Source organism: Mytilus californianus, unplaced genomic scaffold, assembly GCF_021869535.1.
Source record: "Mytilus californianus isolate M0D057914Y unplaced genomic scaffold, xbMytCali1.0.p SCAF_1, whole genome shotgun sequence".
NCBI lineage: Eukaryota > Metazoa > Mollusca > Bivalvia > Mytilida > Mytilidae > Mytilus > Mytilus californianus.
Genome location: NW_026262581.1, coordinates 55872594 through 55891555, shown reverse-complemented (window position 1 = coordinate 55891555; position 18962 = coordinate 55872594). Strand labels below are relative to the sequence as shown.

At 32.3% G+C, this 18962-nt stretch overlaps 1 protein-coding gene across 1 annotated transcript; it reads left to right on the top strand.

Moving 5' to 3' along the window:
* Positions 1-3251: 3251 nt before the first annotated feature.
* LOC127714230 (isatin hydrolase-like) lies at positions 3252-10934 on the top strand. Its single transcript, XM_052220274.1, has 3 exons — positions 3252-3273; positions 6248-6421; positions 10221-10934. Exons 2-3 carry the CDS (start codon positions 6249-6251, stop codon positions 10912-10914), a joined length of 867 nt encoding a protein of 288 aa, XP_052076234.1. The 5' UTR covers positions 3252-3273; position 6248; the 3' UTR covers positions 10915-10934.
* Positions 10935-18962: the final 8028 nt, after the last annotated feature.

The following is an 18962-nucleotide window of genomic DNA, read 5'->3' as shown; positions in this document are numbered from 1 at the left end:
CCATTGGATGTTGGATGTGTACGGATTGATAATTTAGTCTTAGGTGCATGATTTTTTTTATTAGTTGTTATTGGCTTTGAACTAGCTGTCAGTAACTGCGAGTACTCTCAGATCTGTACTTAGTGTCTTCTTGTTGTTTGGATGTACAAGTACCCGGCCACGTCCACTTGTATTTGTAGTATTTGTATTTTTATCCATCTGATGAGTTAAGCCTCTTTCAACTGATTTTTATAGTTCGTTCTTATGTTGTACTGTTACACCACTGTCCCAGCTTAGGGGGAGGGTTGGGATCCCGCTAACATGTTAACCCCGCCACATTCTGTATGCATGTGCCTGTCCCAAGTCAGGAGCCTGTAATTCAGTGGTTGTCGTTTGTTTTATGTGTTACATATTTGTTATTCGTTCAATTTTTGTACATAAATTAGGCCGTTAGTTTTCTCGTTTGAATTGTTTTACATTGTCATTTCGGGGCCTTTTATAGCTGACTGTGCGGTATGGGCTTTGCTCATTGTTGAAGGCCGTACGGTGACCTATAGTTGTTAATTTCTGTGTCATTTGGTCTGTTGTGGAGAGTTGTCTCATTGGCAATTATACCACATCTTCTTTTTTATATCTGTAATGTTCATTTAACCTGTATAAATTTTTTTAATTCAATTCATCGACTAATTTTACACGATTTTTAAGAAACAATGTCAATGAATAGTATAAAAAAATATGTAGATGTGGTATGATTGCCAATTAGACAACTCTCCACTAGAGACCAAGGGCGTGTTTTATTGGTCTCTTCTGTACATCTCCAGAATGTCTTCTGGTGAAGAGTCCAAAAAAATGAATATGGACCTCTTCTGAAGATATTCTGTAGAAGAAGCAATAGAACAAAAATTCAATTTGCCGTCTAATATAGGAGATTTTTTTTATGTTGGGTGACATAAATGAAGTTTACGATGATTTATTAGAAAATTAAGATACGTCAATTCAGTCGGTAGATATGACTATAATAGTGTGCTCTGTTTTGGCACATACTTCCAATTATCATAGTTCTACTCATTCAAAAAATGTGTTTACTTAACTATATATCCTATCAAAAGACCTACTATAAAATATTTTGCTTTGTTGAAAAATATTTTAGAAAAAAAATTGTTTCCTGGTTAAGGGTAATGGATCAAGGTAAATTTCCGGGTTAAGGGTAATTCGTGAATAAGTGTATGACAAACGTCAATGGAAAAAATTACAACATCACAAAAAAACAATTCCAATTATCACAGTTCTACTCATCCAAAAAATGTTTATTACTTAACTATATATCCTATCAAAAGACCTACTATAAAATATTTTGCTTTGTTGAAAAATATTTTAGAAAAAAAATTGTTTCCTGGTTAAGGGGAATGGATCAAGGTAAATTTCCGGGTTAAGGGTAATTCGTGAATAAGTGTATGACAAACGTCAATGGAAAAAATTACAACATCACAAAAAAACAATTCCAATTATCACAGTTCTACTCATTCAAAAAATGTTTATTACTTAACTATATATCCTATCAAAAGACCTACAATAAAATATTTTGCTTTGTTGAAAAATATTTTAGAAAAAAAATTGTTTCCTGGTTAAGGGTAATGGATAAAGGTAAATTTCCGGGTTAAGGGTAATATGTGAATAAGTGTATGACAAACGTCAATGGAAAAAATTACAACATCACAAAAAAACTTAAAGATATCAAGAGGTCAACGTACAGTTTAAAACAATTGACACTTGTCTATACAATACGTCAAGCTCTAAAACGCGGAGTATACGTCAATGAAACAAAAATACAAAAAAACATATATAGTTTGTTCATTTTTGATGCCGTTATTTAAAGGTATCTAACCTATGAAGAGCTATACTTAACTGACCCTGACTCTAATCCTAACTCTCAGCTGAAGGTTAGGCTTTTGGCTTAACCTAACCCTTACCCTAAACGAACCCTTACCCTTAAGTGTAGGGTCCACTTGAGTAAATGGAGGCCCACTAATACTTCGGCTCCTTGGCATTCTTGGTTAAATTTCACTGATTGTAGAAAAAGTACAACGAAAAGTAACCTAAATGAATGCTGTTAATTAGTCACAGATTCTTCACACTAAACATACACTCTGTTGTCATTTTCTAAAAGGACACTTGTCTTTTACAGTACATTGGACTTTTTTTTGAACTATTACACACTTGTATAATACACTTGGTTTTTGTAAATCATACTTTTTCTTTACAGTTTAATGTTTGCTTTATGAATAGAAAAATTATCTCTTAACTTAACAACGTATTTATACACCCCTGTCTTTCAAATGTTTAGGTAAGATCGTTCCTAATGAACATAAATCCAGAAATGCTCTTCGAACGTAAACATTTATAAAGTGTTGTATCTAATTAATAAACATTGAATCATCTTCAATGAGACAGTTGGTTGGAGCTCATAAGTAGACACTAGTGAAAGCTTCATTATTTCAACAATATATTTGTTTATAAGTAAAACAGAGCAGTAAAAACTACTTTAATACAAAACTAAAGTTTTTATACACTTATTAAAATAAATCCATATATGCTCAGTCGGATAACATTTCTTTTCCCTTGAATAATAGAACGAAAATCATTAAAGCCGAATGCATCCTTTTTTCCACATAAACAATCATTCATCCTACAATGCATTTAACGAAAATGCCAAAGTTAATTGTGCAAAACACAATAGATCAGTTTCACATCAGCGACTCATCAACCCTGATCTCAAAATCATATGCGCGTTTTAGTTTAAATCCCGCTATAATTAACGCTATCATACGTGACAGGGGGCTATCTAACCCGAATAATTCAGTCGGTATATTCCGCTGATCTACGATTACTTCATTAACGCAAGTAGTAGAGATCGATTACGGGGAGGGACTGAATCATTCGGGTTAGGGGCTATCCAATTTACCCTTATATTTGGCAACACAATAATAAATACCGATAATACACATCTCTCTATCTTGGTGTGTGCTGGAGGCAGATAAACATATGATACCAGTACACAGTATGTTTGTCACGGGGAACGTAGCTATTATGTATTGTACATGTACAGGGATTTTAAACGTGTAATAAAGACATGCACATTAGATTTTGTAACAAATGATGTATTTTTTTTTTTATTTTTATTATGCAGCTGTCATTACTTACATTGATTAATCAGCATGCGTTCATGTATACATTTACTTACTCATAACATATTGTATTTCAACACTCTAACATTTTGAGTGTCTCTAAGAACAGGTAATGCAATTATAAATTATTAAGTCGGTGCCTGTATTCAAAAAGAACTTAAAAACTCACTTTTTTCGACAAGCATTTTTAATCCCTTAAATTCGTTTCTGTGATACATTGTGCCATAGACGTTAGCCTGTTTTTGATTTATCGAACCTTTCTTTTAACTGGAGATATGTTTCATTTATAATATGTACATTGTATGTTTTTAGTAGCACACATATTTTTCATTTCAGTAATTATATTTTTACATGGTAATATTCCTTTTTCATCTTTTGAATACGTTTTCAAATTTTTAACTTATATTTGATAATTTTTAATAGCAACCTTATTTTAGACTTTTTTGGCTATTTATTTTACCAACTTTATTCAGTATAATTTTATTTTGATTCATTGATATATATATTCCACTTTTTTGTAAAAATTTCCACATTATTAATCCTTTTATCTAGAAAAGTTTTAACACTTAAATATTTATTTTGTGTGTTCATGTTTTATATTTTTATCACTGTCTGTGTGTATATTTCGTTTAACATGTGATGTAAAGCGCTTTGAGTAATATTGTTTTAGATTTAGCGCTATAGAAAAATTGTAATAATAATAATAATAATATATTCTTAAGAACATGTATTTGGTTTTATAATTAGAAAATGTGGACATAACCTTCGGACGTAGTACTAGTAAAATCCTTGTTATGTAAAAATTATCTATCTACTTATTCTGAATAATAATGAATGAATTTTATACAATAAGATATCATTATCAGTAATTGAATATCCTGCTTTACCATAAAATAAGATCAAATTGCTAAATGACCCCCTCCTGAATTATTAAAATATATCTAGTTGCATTAACCGTAATATCTCAGTGTAAATTATGTGCATGTATCTTATACAGAAACAGGGTTGACATTTTTAACATCTGTATTACAAAATGCAGGGAATAATTGTGTACAAAAGTTAAATATGCATGGTCACTGCTTACATCAACCGTAAGCCCCCAGTCGGTGAATTCTCGGGAATTATCGCGTGATTTCACAGTTTGGCTAATTAGGTTAGACATGCGCAGTTAAATGTGAAACTGGTGTATTTATAATGGCATACTGAATTTGCGTTTAAAGTACAGAAGTAAAAAATATTTGCATTTGGTTGTATAAGAATATAAAGTTCTCAGCTGTGTCATGTGTAAGCGGTGTGGTATGTCCTTTGTATAGAGAGAGCTTGGGCACTATATGTATACTTTAGCTGAAATAATTCCTGTTGTCTGTATTTTCTAAATATAAAAACAATGAGACAACTTAAACAGTGTCTATTTCATGTTCCAAAAAAAAATAAAGGCTGGTTTAAAGGACCGAAAATAAATGTAACTCTTCAATGGCTAGGATTAATTAAAGTCATTTTAAAGCTATAGCGTATAAACAATATTGGTTTATGTTTGGCACTTTTTTGATACTCTGCACGAAACTGTGTGAATAAGTTTCATACAAAACGTAAATATTTTCCTCAAAATGAAGATATATTTACAAGATAACCACAAGATCAAGGTAACCAACTACTACCCAAACCCACCTTAAACACATCTCTTCTTTTGTAAATGCATGAAGCAGAAAAACATTGATATAAGTATTTAAGATTTATGATATTTATAAAAAGTGTATACATTTTAATGGGGAATACTTCCTCTACTACCTACTCTGCAACAAACAAAAACATGCAAAGAATTCAAATGGAAAAAGAAAATATCTTTGTCACTTGAATTAAATCAATAACCTAAAATTGGTCATTTTAAGTTGTAAAAACTCATATTTAAGAGATTGGACCGCAAAAACGTGTAAAAACTAACGACGTACTATATCAAACTTAAAAGAATATCAAAGTAATGTTTCATAAATCATCCAGAAAAAAACTCTTAAAACTTAAAGCTATAAATTGCATTATGGAATTAAATGAAGGTTTGAACTTTTCTTGCCAAATATACATTTTCTTCTTTAATGAAGCTAATCTGTGAAATGTCATTATAAAATAGGTAACTTAATTGTAACAAATGGGATTATAAAAAAAAGTAGAATTGATATCGGTACCTATATTGAAGGGAAAGAAAGTTCAATTTATTTTTTTTAAATTAAAGAATTCTTTATTTGTAGATAATCAAGTATATATTAGTACTGAGTCAAAATCCTCGACTAATTTTTTGTGACATTTTCTTTGGGGCGTGTTTAACCATCATCACTGAATTATTAATTAAACCCACTGAGACCCCTGAATATATAAAAGTAAAAGGTAAAGGGTCCATGTTTTCTCAACAGAATATATGTATAAGCAGCCAAAAAGCCATCATTTGTACAGCAGTTTTTCAAACAGTTACATGTAAATTTTCGTTTAAAAATATATATTTCAATTGCTTAATTTTACAATTCAATTTTCTGCTTTACAAATTCGTTTATGCGTCTGTAATAAGACATTTCAGTACATAGAATATAAGACACCGTGACGGTGAAATCCGTATTAAACCGAGTAGCCAATATCATCCAAAATGCAAGGAGCCGAAAGCAAGACACTTTGAGAAATGAAACTGTATATGTGAACTTTGTCCTTTTTTAAAAATACCTTGATATTATAACTCGATGATGGATGGTGATGATCTACAAAAAATACGACTTACATTATACTATCTTTCATTCAATGATTCTCTCGAAAAGGATTTGACAGATATTTTACAACAGTAACATTAAAAGACTAGCATTTGGTGCAGTAGTGTATATTTCTGTGGTCCTCAATGTTATTCAAATTCGTACTCTTTTTTTTTTGCCTTTTTACGTCTTGATTCTAGCTTCACCGATGAAGCTTTTGTAGACGAAACGCGCGTCTGGCAAACAAAATGTTAAGCCTGTTCTTTGATGAGTGTTTTTTGTACTAAGTGTTAAATTGTAACCAAAATAATGGGGTAATATTTGATTATGACATTCTGGTCTTTTTGTTTACAGGATGAGTCGTTTAATTTTCTGGACATTGTTTATTGTCGGCTATTGCAGTCATCTAGACTTTGACATTGTTGATTTAAGTCATACTATTGGACCAACAACTATAAGATTGCCTTTTTATCCACCATACAATTTTACAGTTATTAAGAAATATTTCGACGAGAATCTCAATATCTGGTAAGATTTACATTCTAAAAATAAAGAGAGGTGGTATGGTTGTCAATGAGACAACTATCCACCACAGGTCATATGACGTAATTGTAAGCAATAAAAGATCAAAGTACGGCGATGGGTCAACTAGCCACCAGAGTTCAAATGACGTAAATATAAGCAATAAAATGTCGATGTACGGCAATGAGACATCTGTCAATCAAGAGTTCAAATTACGTTAATGTAAGCATTAATAGGGGTGCACGTTTTGATAAAAAGCAGAAGTTCCCTTGTAGAATAAACGCGCGTCCAGCGTACAAAATTATAAGGCTATGTTTCTTTGATGAGATTTTCCCCTCTCTATATAATTCGGGCCCTGCATCGAGGGTACGGGAGCCCTTTAGTTTTCGTTTTGTTCATTTGTCCTTATGAACTTCATTAAACAAATATAATAACTTTCTATAGATGAAATGATTTTTTCCTTCTTGCTATACTCGGAAATCCAATAGATTCTACAAGTTTCTGAGGCATATCGAAATAAGATCATGTTTATAGTTTTATTTCTAATTTTACTTACATTGATAGTTGACGAAACTCGTAAAAATTTGACGTTTTTCGCTGTTTCATTATTGTACACCATCACTGCGCGCAACGTCATATAACGTTTTTATGAAAATTTGGAAGTTAATCTAATAACAAAACTAATAAATTTTAAGAAACTCTTTTTGTGAATGCGAAGTAAAAAATGAAAACAACACTATATAGATGTCATGGATCCGAAGCGGCGTTTTGCATTTGCGCCGATTTGCATTTCATTTGCGCCGATTTTTTATTTCATTTGCGCCGATTTTTTCTTTCATTTGCGCCGATTGTGTACAGGTAGATTACAATTGAATGTTATTTCTTATTTCTCATTTATCATTATAAATCTCTTCAGTTGACAATTATAACATGTTTATAGCTGTTGTCCCCTGCTCACCACGGGGAGGTGAAATAAGGATTTCAAGCAATAGAAGTCAATTTATGCGAATGAAACGATTCAGGACTGTTATTCGTCCTCTTTCAATTCAAATCGGCGCAAATGAAAGATCGAAACTTCTTAAAATCGGCGCAAATGTCATACGCCCGTCCGAAGCGCTTTCTGGATTTACCTTCATCAGGAACGCTCCAAGCCGAATATTTCAAAGCCAAGGATATACAAGAACCGAAACAGTTGAAGAGCTATATATATGACAAAAAAAACCTTAAAAATATACAGCCAAATCCATCTTAGGTCAGCTTTGCCTGAGGAAGTTAAAACCTTAGTTTCTTTATAATTTTAAAATTTATAAACGGACAATTTTAGGAAGGATTGTTATAAATCATGTCAGTACCGAAGTACTGACTACCAAGCCTCGGGGACTGATAGTCCACCAGCAGAGGTATCGACTCAGTGCTTTAAATTTCGTGCGTCCGAAGCGCTTTTTTGTTTATTTTCCTTCACGAGGAACGCTCAAAGCCGAATATTTGAAAGCCAAGGATGTATAAGAACCGAAACAGTTGAAGAGCTTTATGGCTTAAACTTATAAACGGACGATTTTAAAAAGGATTGTTATATATCATGTCAGTACCGAAGTACTGACTACAAAACTGATGATACCCTCAGGAACTGATAGTCAAACAGCAGAGGTATGCACCCAGTGCTGAACACAATGAAAACAACACGCTATAAATTTTATGCGTCCAAGCGCTTTTTCTAGATTTACTAGTACGAGCAGGACAGGAACACTAATTTGTTCTGTTGTTTGTCATAAAAACATTCTTAGTAGTGAAAATCACATATTTTTGTGTGCTAGGATTTCAACTTAAATTGAAATGTAATTCCAAATTGATTCCCGGTATCAAAAACTATCCTTTGCATGCATTTTTTTTTTAAATGGCAGTCAAATTACAAAGAAAATTTAAGAGCTTTTATTTTAACGAAATTTGAAATATACGGGGAAGATTATGAATTATGAATTCATTCCTGCTGTCAAAAGGTGCCACTTTCAAAATGGACATCAGAGCATTGAAAAACCAACTTCTAACATAAGTAAACATAGGAATTCAGAAATAATCTATAGACCTGGAATGAAATTTAGAAAAAAATATTTTCCAACAGTATTTATATTTTATTTCTATGTCGAATTGTATACCTTTCTAACATGCCACTTTTCTAGCTTTTAAATTTCTTGATGTAAGAAGGAAATCCTGTCACTGATGACGAAGAAAAGACTATTTATAAAAATAGGTGATGTGGTATGATGGTCAATGAGACAACTATCCACCAAAGTTCAAATGGAGTGGATATAAGTAAGTATATGCAACTGTACGGCCTTCAACAATGAGAAAAAACCCATACCGTATGGTCGGCTATAAAAGGCCCCGACATGAAAAATATAAAACAATTGAGAAAACTAACGGCCTAATTTATAACAAAACAATTTACGAAAAACAAATATGACGGACATGAACCAAAGACAATAACTGAACTACAGGCTCATGACTTGGACAGGCACATAAAGAATGTGGCGGGGTTAATCATGTTTGTGAGCGCTCAACCCTCCCCTAACCTGGGACAGTGGTGTAACATTACAACATAAGAACAAACTATGAAAACCAGTTGAAAAAGGCTTAACTCATCGGATGGATACAAATAGAAATACATCTAATAAAAACACAGAGTGGACGTGGACGGGTACTTATACATCTCCACAACAAAAAGACACTTAAGTACAGATCTGAGAGTACTCGCAGTTACTGACAGCTAGTTCAAAGCCTATAGCAACTAATAAAAAAAATCATTATATATTTGATTACAGAATTTTACAAAACATATGCATATATCATTTTTCTAAACTATCAATTAAACTATGTTTCTCTTTTTTTAAATATGGTGTTATTAATAATAACAGTATAGAAAAGTCACATGTTTGGTCGAAAATCTGCCAAAGGTTGTTATCGATGAAGATGTGTAAAACAAGAAGCGGAATATACCAAGCGGGACAACCAAAAACTCATATTTTACGAAGGGATGATTTCAGCTTCCCAATTGTGAACTTTCCATTTCTATGTAGCAACATTCCAGCAGCACCTGCATAAGGAGTATATATCTCCCAATTGATACGATATTCCCGGGCTTGTATTTCCTATCATGATTTCCTTGATAGAGGATTGCTGCTCACAAGGAAGCTATTAAACCAAGAGTTCCAAATGGTGAAATAGAAATCATCCCTTCGTAAATATTACGGACGCCATCACGAGTTGGTTGACTGTTATAGAATAACCGTTTCACAGATGATATCGGATATGTTCCTTATGTCGTAACTACAATACCCTTCCCTTTTCACGAATGTGACCTACCGAATTAGACTATTTACCGGATTTTTAATAACATAAGGTACACGACGAGTGCCACATGTTGAGCAGGATCTGCTTACCCTTCCGGAGCACCTGAAATCACCCCCAGTTTTTGGTGGGGTTCGTGTTGCTTAGTCTTTAGTTTTCTATGTTGTGTCATCTGTTCTATTATTTGTCTGTTTGTCTTTTTATTTTTGGCCATGGCGTTGTCAGTTTGTTTTCGATCTATGAGTTTGACTGTCCCTCTGGTATCTTTCGTCCCTCTTTCATAAGTCGACTAAAAACTGAAAACGATTTGGCAAAAAAAGAAAAGCGACGAAAAGACGATAAAGTCCACAAAACACCATATAGAAAACTAAAGAATGAACAACACGAACCCAATCGGGATTAAATAATAACTATCATGTGACAAGATTAATTTAAATGTCGTATTTCATTACTTTCTTAGGATTGAAGAAAATTGGTTTGGTATGGCGGAACACACCAACACTCATGTTGATGCACCAGCCCATATGTTTAGAGGAAGGCCTTTCATGAACGAAGTTCCTTTAGAAAAAATGGTTGGACCTGGAGTAATAATTGATGTAACAGAAAAGGTTGCTGTGAATTTCGTGTATGGTGTAATGGTTGACGATTTGTTAAACTGGGAAGCTCAATTTGGTAAAATACCAGACTATGCAGTGGTAATAATGAACTCAGGATGGTATAAAAAGTATCCAGATCCAGAATTGGTCTTTGGGTCACAAAATTGGACTAACATGCAAACTCATCGGTTTCCAAGCTGGACAATCGACGCTGTAGAATGGTTACTATGCAACAGACATGTGCTGGCTGTTGGTGTTGACACACCGTCGGTGGACCTTCGTGGTCTCGGAGCACTACCGGTTCATAAAAGGCTTTTTCGTGAATCTATAATTGCATTAGAAGGCGTTGCAAACCTAGATGCGATTCCCCCTTGTAAATCGACTATTTTCATCCCTCCTTTGAAGCTGTATAAAGGTAGTGGAGCACCGGCTAGAATATTTGCAACAGTTCCCAAAATGAAACATGATGGTTACAATCAAGTTAAAAATGCTCCAAGTGATGTTAATCCTAAATTCCATAATGCCAGGATAAAGACAGAGTTTTATGAACATAAATAAAACAAATATATTAAACTGAAGCTAAGGTTTTTCTCTTAATCTTTCGCGATAGAGTCTATGTTCTAATAGAAACCTTATATTCCTTCACTAGTATTTCAGTGTTAAAACAAGTTGCTTTCTTTAAAAAAAAAAGCAATACGTGAACCCTAGACCGCTGACTGCTCACCAAATATTTTTTATTGAATTTATTTTTGCTTTTTTTTTTTTTTTAATAATTGACTGTTAATAGAATGAGGTAACGAGGATATTTAAACACCTTTATAGAAAATATATTATTGTGTGTAGATTCTTGCACAAGTCAATTAAAATCACTGTTGGAATTTGGTTGTAAATAGAAAATTGTATACAACTACCATTTGAAATTACCTTTTAAGGTTTGACTATTTCACTTAATACTTGGAATTGTACATCATTTTTTCTCCGTGTTTTATATACAAAGACCTAATCCTATAGCAATTCTCAATTTCTGCAAACCGGTTGCCTATTAAAGCAAATTACACAGGCCAGTCAAGATATAAAGTTCAGCACTCAGTTTGCTTTATAATCTTGATGCGTTTATTTTATCTTTCATATCTTCATATTTTGTTTCCTTTGATACTTTAAATTATTCTTATACTCATTGAAGCTGTCTGTATTCATGGAAGAGGTGGTATAGAGAAATTGAAAGTTCAATTTCCATGTGAAGTGTAACTCTGTGGCATGCAACTTATAAGAAGATTTCGTATTTTGTTCTTGAGAGCAACACACCAGCTTCATTAGGACCTCTTATATGATGACAATAGTTTTGGTCAGATAAAACATTTCAAATTTTAAGGATTTCCTGAAGTAACGTCAATCAATTCAAAAATTCGACAGGAAAACTTAATTTTGAAAACTATCTTGTTTTCATATTTCTTATGAATACCCGATCATGCACTTAAAAGAATCAATTTATATAAAAAGTTTATGTTTGGTAAAAATCAATAAACTCAGTCACCATGGACACGTGATCAGGATTAAAGTTTTGTACGTCAGACGCGCGTTTCGACTACAAAAGACTCATCAGTGACGCTCGAATAAAAGTGAAAAAAGACCAAATATAGAACAAATTTAAGTTTAGGAGTATTGAGGATCCATCATTCAGAAATGTTTTGCCAAATACAGCTAAGGTAATGTATTCCTCGGGTTATCCTTAGTATTTCCAAAAATTTCAAAGTTAATAATAGGACAGTCTCTCAAAAAGAAAGAAAAGATTAGAAAAACAACTAGATGTCAGAGTACCTCATTGATGAAGCTCTTACTGCCGTGTCCTAGATTTAGATAAGACATGTGAAAAATCAACTTTCACGGGTGAAATCAATGTTTACGCATCACGTAGTTTTCTTTTGCAAGAAATAGTAAATGGCAAGCATACGTACTGATATTCTAGGTTCAAATCTAATGTTAGTTGAATTCGGATGTTCAACTGCCTACCTCAAGGGGTTTGTTTGACTACGGATTCAAAAGCGACAGTTTGAGTCCGCAATACAGTATTTGTTGTAACGAAACCAACAGTTGTCTCGTTATCTTCATGTCCTTTCTTTAAGCACTCTGAAACAATGTGAGGAATCTCTTCATTCCAAAATTTCATTTTGTTATGAAAATCATCTACAGTTGAATTTCTGTATTCTCCAAAAATGATAAATTGTCCATTGGTCTTGTCGTATGGTAGCCATTCATTTGTACCTTTAGATTTTGGATTCCTAGGAAAAAAAATATATTTTACGAAAAAAATAGCCTTCATTAGTTCATTATCTATAATACCGGTATGCACTGGGGTCACCCACTTGTTCAAACCCATTGCCCCGGCAGTTCTGTATGGCTAGGGATTATAGACTCTGCTCTAATAAATAGCTACTTGGTAGTACTACAACCAGGGGACAAAGAATTTCTGGGGTAAGCATTACTAGAGGACGAAAATTGCGTCCGAAACATAGAAATAAAGCCAAATTCGATAAAATACGCATTGGGGGCACCCACTTTCCGACCCACTGTTTCGGTAGTTCTTTATGGCTAGGCATTATAGACGCTGCCCTAAGGAATAGCTATTGGACAGTACTACAACGTGAGGGTAAAGAAATTATGGGGTAAGCATTCTTAAAGGCCGAAAATTTCGTCCGTAACACGGAAAACAAGTCATATTTGATAAAATACCGTATAGCGGGTTATTTTCGATTTAGGGACAACAAAGTATACGAAAATTTTTGACGGTTTTTATTTTGGCGGATTCTTAAATCCCAATTAAATAATTTTACGGATACTGAAATTGTTGCATATAAAATATTGAAAAATTGAGAAGCAAGTTAATTGATTTGTTTACCTAAATGACGTCTTATTCATTGATCTTGACCGGAACTTTGATGTACTCACTAATTAGCTTATAAAATTATCAAGACTGATTTGGTATAAAACCACTAATTCATAGCCCCATTGCTTTCTATGTTAAATTCTGCAATTTCAAGCATAAATGGCTACTTTGTCTGAAGTTCAAATAGAGTAGCAGTTATTTCATGTCAAAACTGTACCTTATGCTGACTTGTGCTGAAAAAAACAACATACCTTTAATTGCATATTAGAGCGTACTGGTTCCCAGAAGTTTGATAGTACAAAAACAGGAACTTCTGATCTGAACAACAGGCCAAATGAGCCCTCCTATTAAAATTTCATATATTTCTTTATTATTCAAATAAAACTTTCAACAAGGGTTCTACAGTGATCCCAAGTCCCCAAGCTTTCATTTGATACTAAAACTACCCAAATATTCCCACTATTGACAAAGATACAGCTATGCGTAGGAACTATTTTGTTTAAAATATGTACTACTTTCTTGTATGTTCTTTCCGACCGGGCCTGAATTAGTGGTTCTATACCTATAACAGCACCAAACTTGTTATATTGACTTCTGCTTGACTTAATTTCCTTCTATGATCTATTTCTAGCATAGAAAAACACATAAAGCTTTTGTCAAAACACTATATCACTGAATTCAAGCTCAAATTGGACTGGTAGTAATATATGCATTAAACAAAGAAAACTACATATGGATACCAATAGTGACAGATATGATACTTTTTCAATTTTTACCAGTTCTGATTTGTTAATATCTACTCAAATAACAGTGTTCTTACCTATATGTCTTATTTTTATCAGAAATTCTTCCTTGAATATAAATACAGTAGTCCAAACATAAAATATAATTGATAATTTTGTCCCCCCTTTTTTCTACATGTTGGAAAAGGAGAGTGATTTGGTAAAAAAATCATACTTTTATGTACAAACATGGGTCAACAAGAGCAATTTATGTATCTCCAAGCTAGACAACTTGCTAAAATGGTTATAAAATGCATTTCAAGAGAGATTTTGGAATTCCTATATAAGTATACACCAATTTTCGTTGAAATAAATAATTCACCAAGAAACATAATAAAACTTGAACACTCACTAGATAATTTGACCAAAAACAATATTTATACTATAAACTAGTCATAATATACAAGTTTCATTGGTTTCAGTGTTAGATAATCCAAAAATTTAAATTTCAGGTAAAATCTTAACTGTGTGCATGGTAAATGACCAAAAAAGGCTAAACTACCTTATTGTAGCAATTTGAGGGCTGTAATTTGACACTAACATAATTGTTACATAAAAAAAATAATGTAACATGATTTCTGACAACAAATGTGACCAATTTTCACTGTAAAGGGTATGATTTCTAAAAATAGAATTTCACATGCCTGTCAGTATAACAGCACCAAACTTGTTATATTGACTTCTGCTTGACTTAATTTCCTTCTATGATCTATTTCTAGCATAGAAAAACACATAAAGCTTTTGTCAAAACACTATATCACTGAATTCAAGCTCAAATTGGACTGGTAGTAATATATGCATTAAACAAAGAAAACTACATATGGATACCAATAGTGACAGATATGATACTTTTTCAATTTTTACCAGTTCTGATTTGTTAATATCTACTCAAATAACAGTGTTCTTACCTATATGTCTTATTTTTATCAGAAATTCTTCCTTGAATATAAATACAGTAGTCCAAACATAAAATATAATTGATAATTTTGTCCCCCCTTTTTTCTACATGTTGGAAAAGGAGAGTGATTTGGTAAAAAAATCATACTTTTATGTACAAACATGGGTCAACAAGAGCAATTTATGTATCTCCAAGCTAGACAACTTGCTAAAATGGTTATAAAATGCATTTCAAGAGAGATTTTGGAATTCCTATATAAGTATACACCAATTTTCGTTGAAATAAATAATTCACCAAGAAACATAATAAAACTTGAACACTCACTAGATAATTTGACCAAAAACAATATTTATACTATAAACTAGTCATAATATACAAGTTTCATTGGTTTCAGTGTTAGATAATCCAAAAATTTAAATTTCAGGTAAAATCTTAACTGTGTGCATGGTAAATGACCAAAAAAGGCTAAACTACCTTATTGTAGCAATTTGAGGGCTGTAATTTGACACTAACATAATTGTTACATAAAAAAAATAATGTAACATGATTTCTGACAACAAATGTGACCAATTTTCACTGTAAAGGGTATGATTTCTAAAAATAGAATTTCACATGCCTGTCAGTAATAGGTATAAAACCACTAATTCATAGCCCCATTGCTTTCTATGTTAAATTCTGCAATTTCAAGCATAAATGGCTACTTTGTCTGAAGTTCAAATAGAGTAGCAGTTATTTCATGTCAAAACTGTACCTTATGCTGACTTGTGCTGAAAAAAACAACATACCTTTAATTGCATATTAGAGCGTACTGGTTCCCAGAAGTTTGATAGTACAAAAACAGGAACTTCTGATCTGAACAACAGGCCAAATGAGCCCTCCTATTAAAATTTCATATATTTCTTTATTATTCAAATAAAACTTTCAACAAGGGTTCTACAGTGATCCCAAGTCCCCAAGCTTTCATTTGATACTAAAACTACCCAAATATTCCCACTATTGACAAAGATACAGCTATGCGTAGGAACTATTTTGTTTAAAATATGTACTACTTTCTTGTATGTTCTTTCCGACCGGGCCTGAATTAGTGGTTCTATACCTATAACAGCACCAAACTTGTTATATTGACTTCTGCTTGACTTAATTTCCTTCTATGATCTATTTCTAGCATAGAAAAACACATAAAGCTTTTGTCAAAACACTATATGACTGAATTCAAGCTCAAATTGGACTGGTAGTAATATATGCATTAAACAAAGAAAACTACATATGGATACCAATAGTGACAGATATGATACTTTTTCAATTTTTACCAGTTCTGATTTGTTAATATCTACTCAAATAACAGTGTTCTTACCTATATGTCTTATTTTTATCAGAAATTCTTCCTTGAATATAAATACAGTAGTCCAAACATAAAATATAATTGATAATTTTGTCCCCCCTTTTTTCTACATGTTGGAAAAGGAGAGTGATTTGGTAAAAAAATCATACTTTTATGTACAAACATGGGTCAACAAGAGCAATTTATGTATCTCCAAGCTAGACAACTTGCTAAAATGGTTATAAAATGCATTTCAAGAGAGATTTTGGAATTCCTATATAAGTATACACCAATTTTCGTTGAAATAAATAATTCACCAAGAAACATAATAAAACTTGAACACTCACTAGATAATTTGACCAAAAACAATATTTATACTATAAACTAGTCATAATATACAAGTTTCATTGGTTTCAGTGTTAGATAATCCAAAAATTTAAATTTCAGGTAAAATCTTAACTGTGTGCATGGTAAATGACCAAAAAAGGCTAAACTACCTTATTGTAGCAATTTGAGGGCTGTAATTTGACACTAACATAATTGTTACATAAAAAAAATAATGTAACATGATTTCTGACAACAAATGTGACCAATTTTCACTGTAAAGGGTATGATTTCTAAAAATAGAATTTCACATGCCTGTCAGTAATAGGTATAAAACCACTAATTCATAGCCCCATTGCTTTCTATGTTAAATTCTGCAATTTCAAGCATAAATGGCTACTTTGTCTGAAGTTCAAATAGAGTAGCAGTTATTTCATGTCAAAACTGTACCTTATGCTGACTTGTGCTGAAAAAAACAACATACCTTTAATTGCATATTAGAGCGTACTGGTTCCCAGAAGTTTGATAGTACAAAAACAGGAACTTCTGATCTGAACAACAGGCCAAATGAGCCCTCCTATTAAAATTTCATATATTTCTTTATTATTCAAATAAAACTTTCAACAAGGGTTCTACAGTGATCCCAAGTCCCCAAGCTTTCATTTGATACTAAAACTACCCAAATATTCCCACTATTGACAAAGATACAGCTATGCGTAGGAACTATTTTGTTTAAAATATGTACTACTTTCTTGTATGTTCTTTCCGACCGGGCCTGAATTAGTGGTTCTATACCTATAACAGCACCAAACTTGTTATATTGACTTCTGCTTGACTTAATTTCCTTCTATGATCTATTTCTAGCATAGAAAAACACATAAAGCTTTTGTCAAAACACTATATCACTGAATTCAAGCTCAAATTGGACTGGTAGTAATATATGCATTAAACAAAGAAAACTACATATGGATACCAATAGTGACAGATATGATACTTTTTCAATTTTTACCAGTTCTGATTTGTTAATATCTACTCAAATAACAGTGTTCTTACCTATATGTCTTATTTTTATCAGAAATTCTTCCTTGAATATAAATACAGTAGTCCAAACATAAAATATAATTGATAATTTTGTCCCCCCTTTTTTCTACATGTTGGAAAAGGAGAGTGATTTGGTAAAAAAATCATACTTTTATGTACAAACATGGGTCAACAAGAGCAATTTATGTATCTCCAAGCTAGACAACTTGCTAAAATGGTTATAAAATGCATTTCAAGAGAGATTTTGGAATTCCTATATAAGTATACACCAATTTTCGTTGAAATAAATAATTCACCAAGAAACATAATAAAACTTGAACACTCACTAGATAATTTGACCAAAAACAATATTTATACTATAAACTAGTCATAATATACAAGTTTCATTGGTTTCAGTGTTAGATAATCCAAAAATTTAAATTTCAGGTAAAATCTTAACTGTGTGCATGGTAAATGACCAAAAAAGGCTAAACTACCTTATTGTAGCAATTTGAGGGCTGTAATTTGACACTAACATAATTGTTACATAAAAAAAATAATGTAACATGATTTCTGACAACAAATGTGACCAATTTTCACTGTAAAGGGTATGATTTCTAAAAATAGAATTTCACATGCCTGTCAGTAATAGGTATAAAACCACTAATTCATAGCCCCATTGCTTTCTATGTTAAATTCTGCAATTTCAAGCATAAATGGCTACTTTGTCTGAAGTTCAAATAGAGTAGCAGTTATTTCATGTCAAAACTGTACCTTATGCTGACTTGTGCTGAAAAAAACAACATACCTTTAATTGCATATTAGAGCGTACTGGTTCCCAGAAGTTTGATAGTACAAAAACAGGAACTTCTGATCTGAACAACAGGCCAAATGAGCCCTCCTATTAAAATTTCATATATTTCTTTATTATTCAAATAAAACTTTCAACAAGGGTTCTACAGTGATCCCAAGTCCCCAAGCTTTCATTTGATACTAAAACTACCCAAATATTCCCACTATTGACAAAGATACAGCTATGCGTAGGAACTATTTTGTTTAAAATATGTACTACTTTCTTGTATGTTCTTTCCGACCGGGCCTGAATTAGTGGTTCTATACCTATAACAGCACCAAACTTGTTATATTGACTTCTGCTTGACTTAATTTCCTTCTATGATCTATTTCTAGCATAGAAAAACACATAAAGCTTTTGTCAAAACACTATATCACTGAATTCAAGCTCAAATTGGACTGGTAGTAATATATGCATTAAACAAAGAAAACTACATATGGATACCAATAGTGACAGATATGATACTTTTTCAATTTTTACCAGTTCTGATTTGTTAATATCTACTCAAATAACAGTGTTCTTAC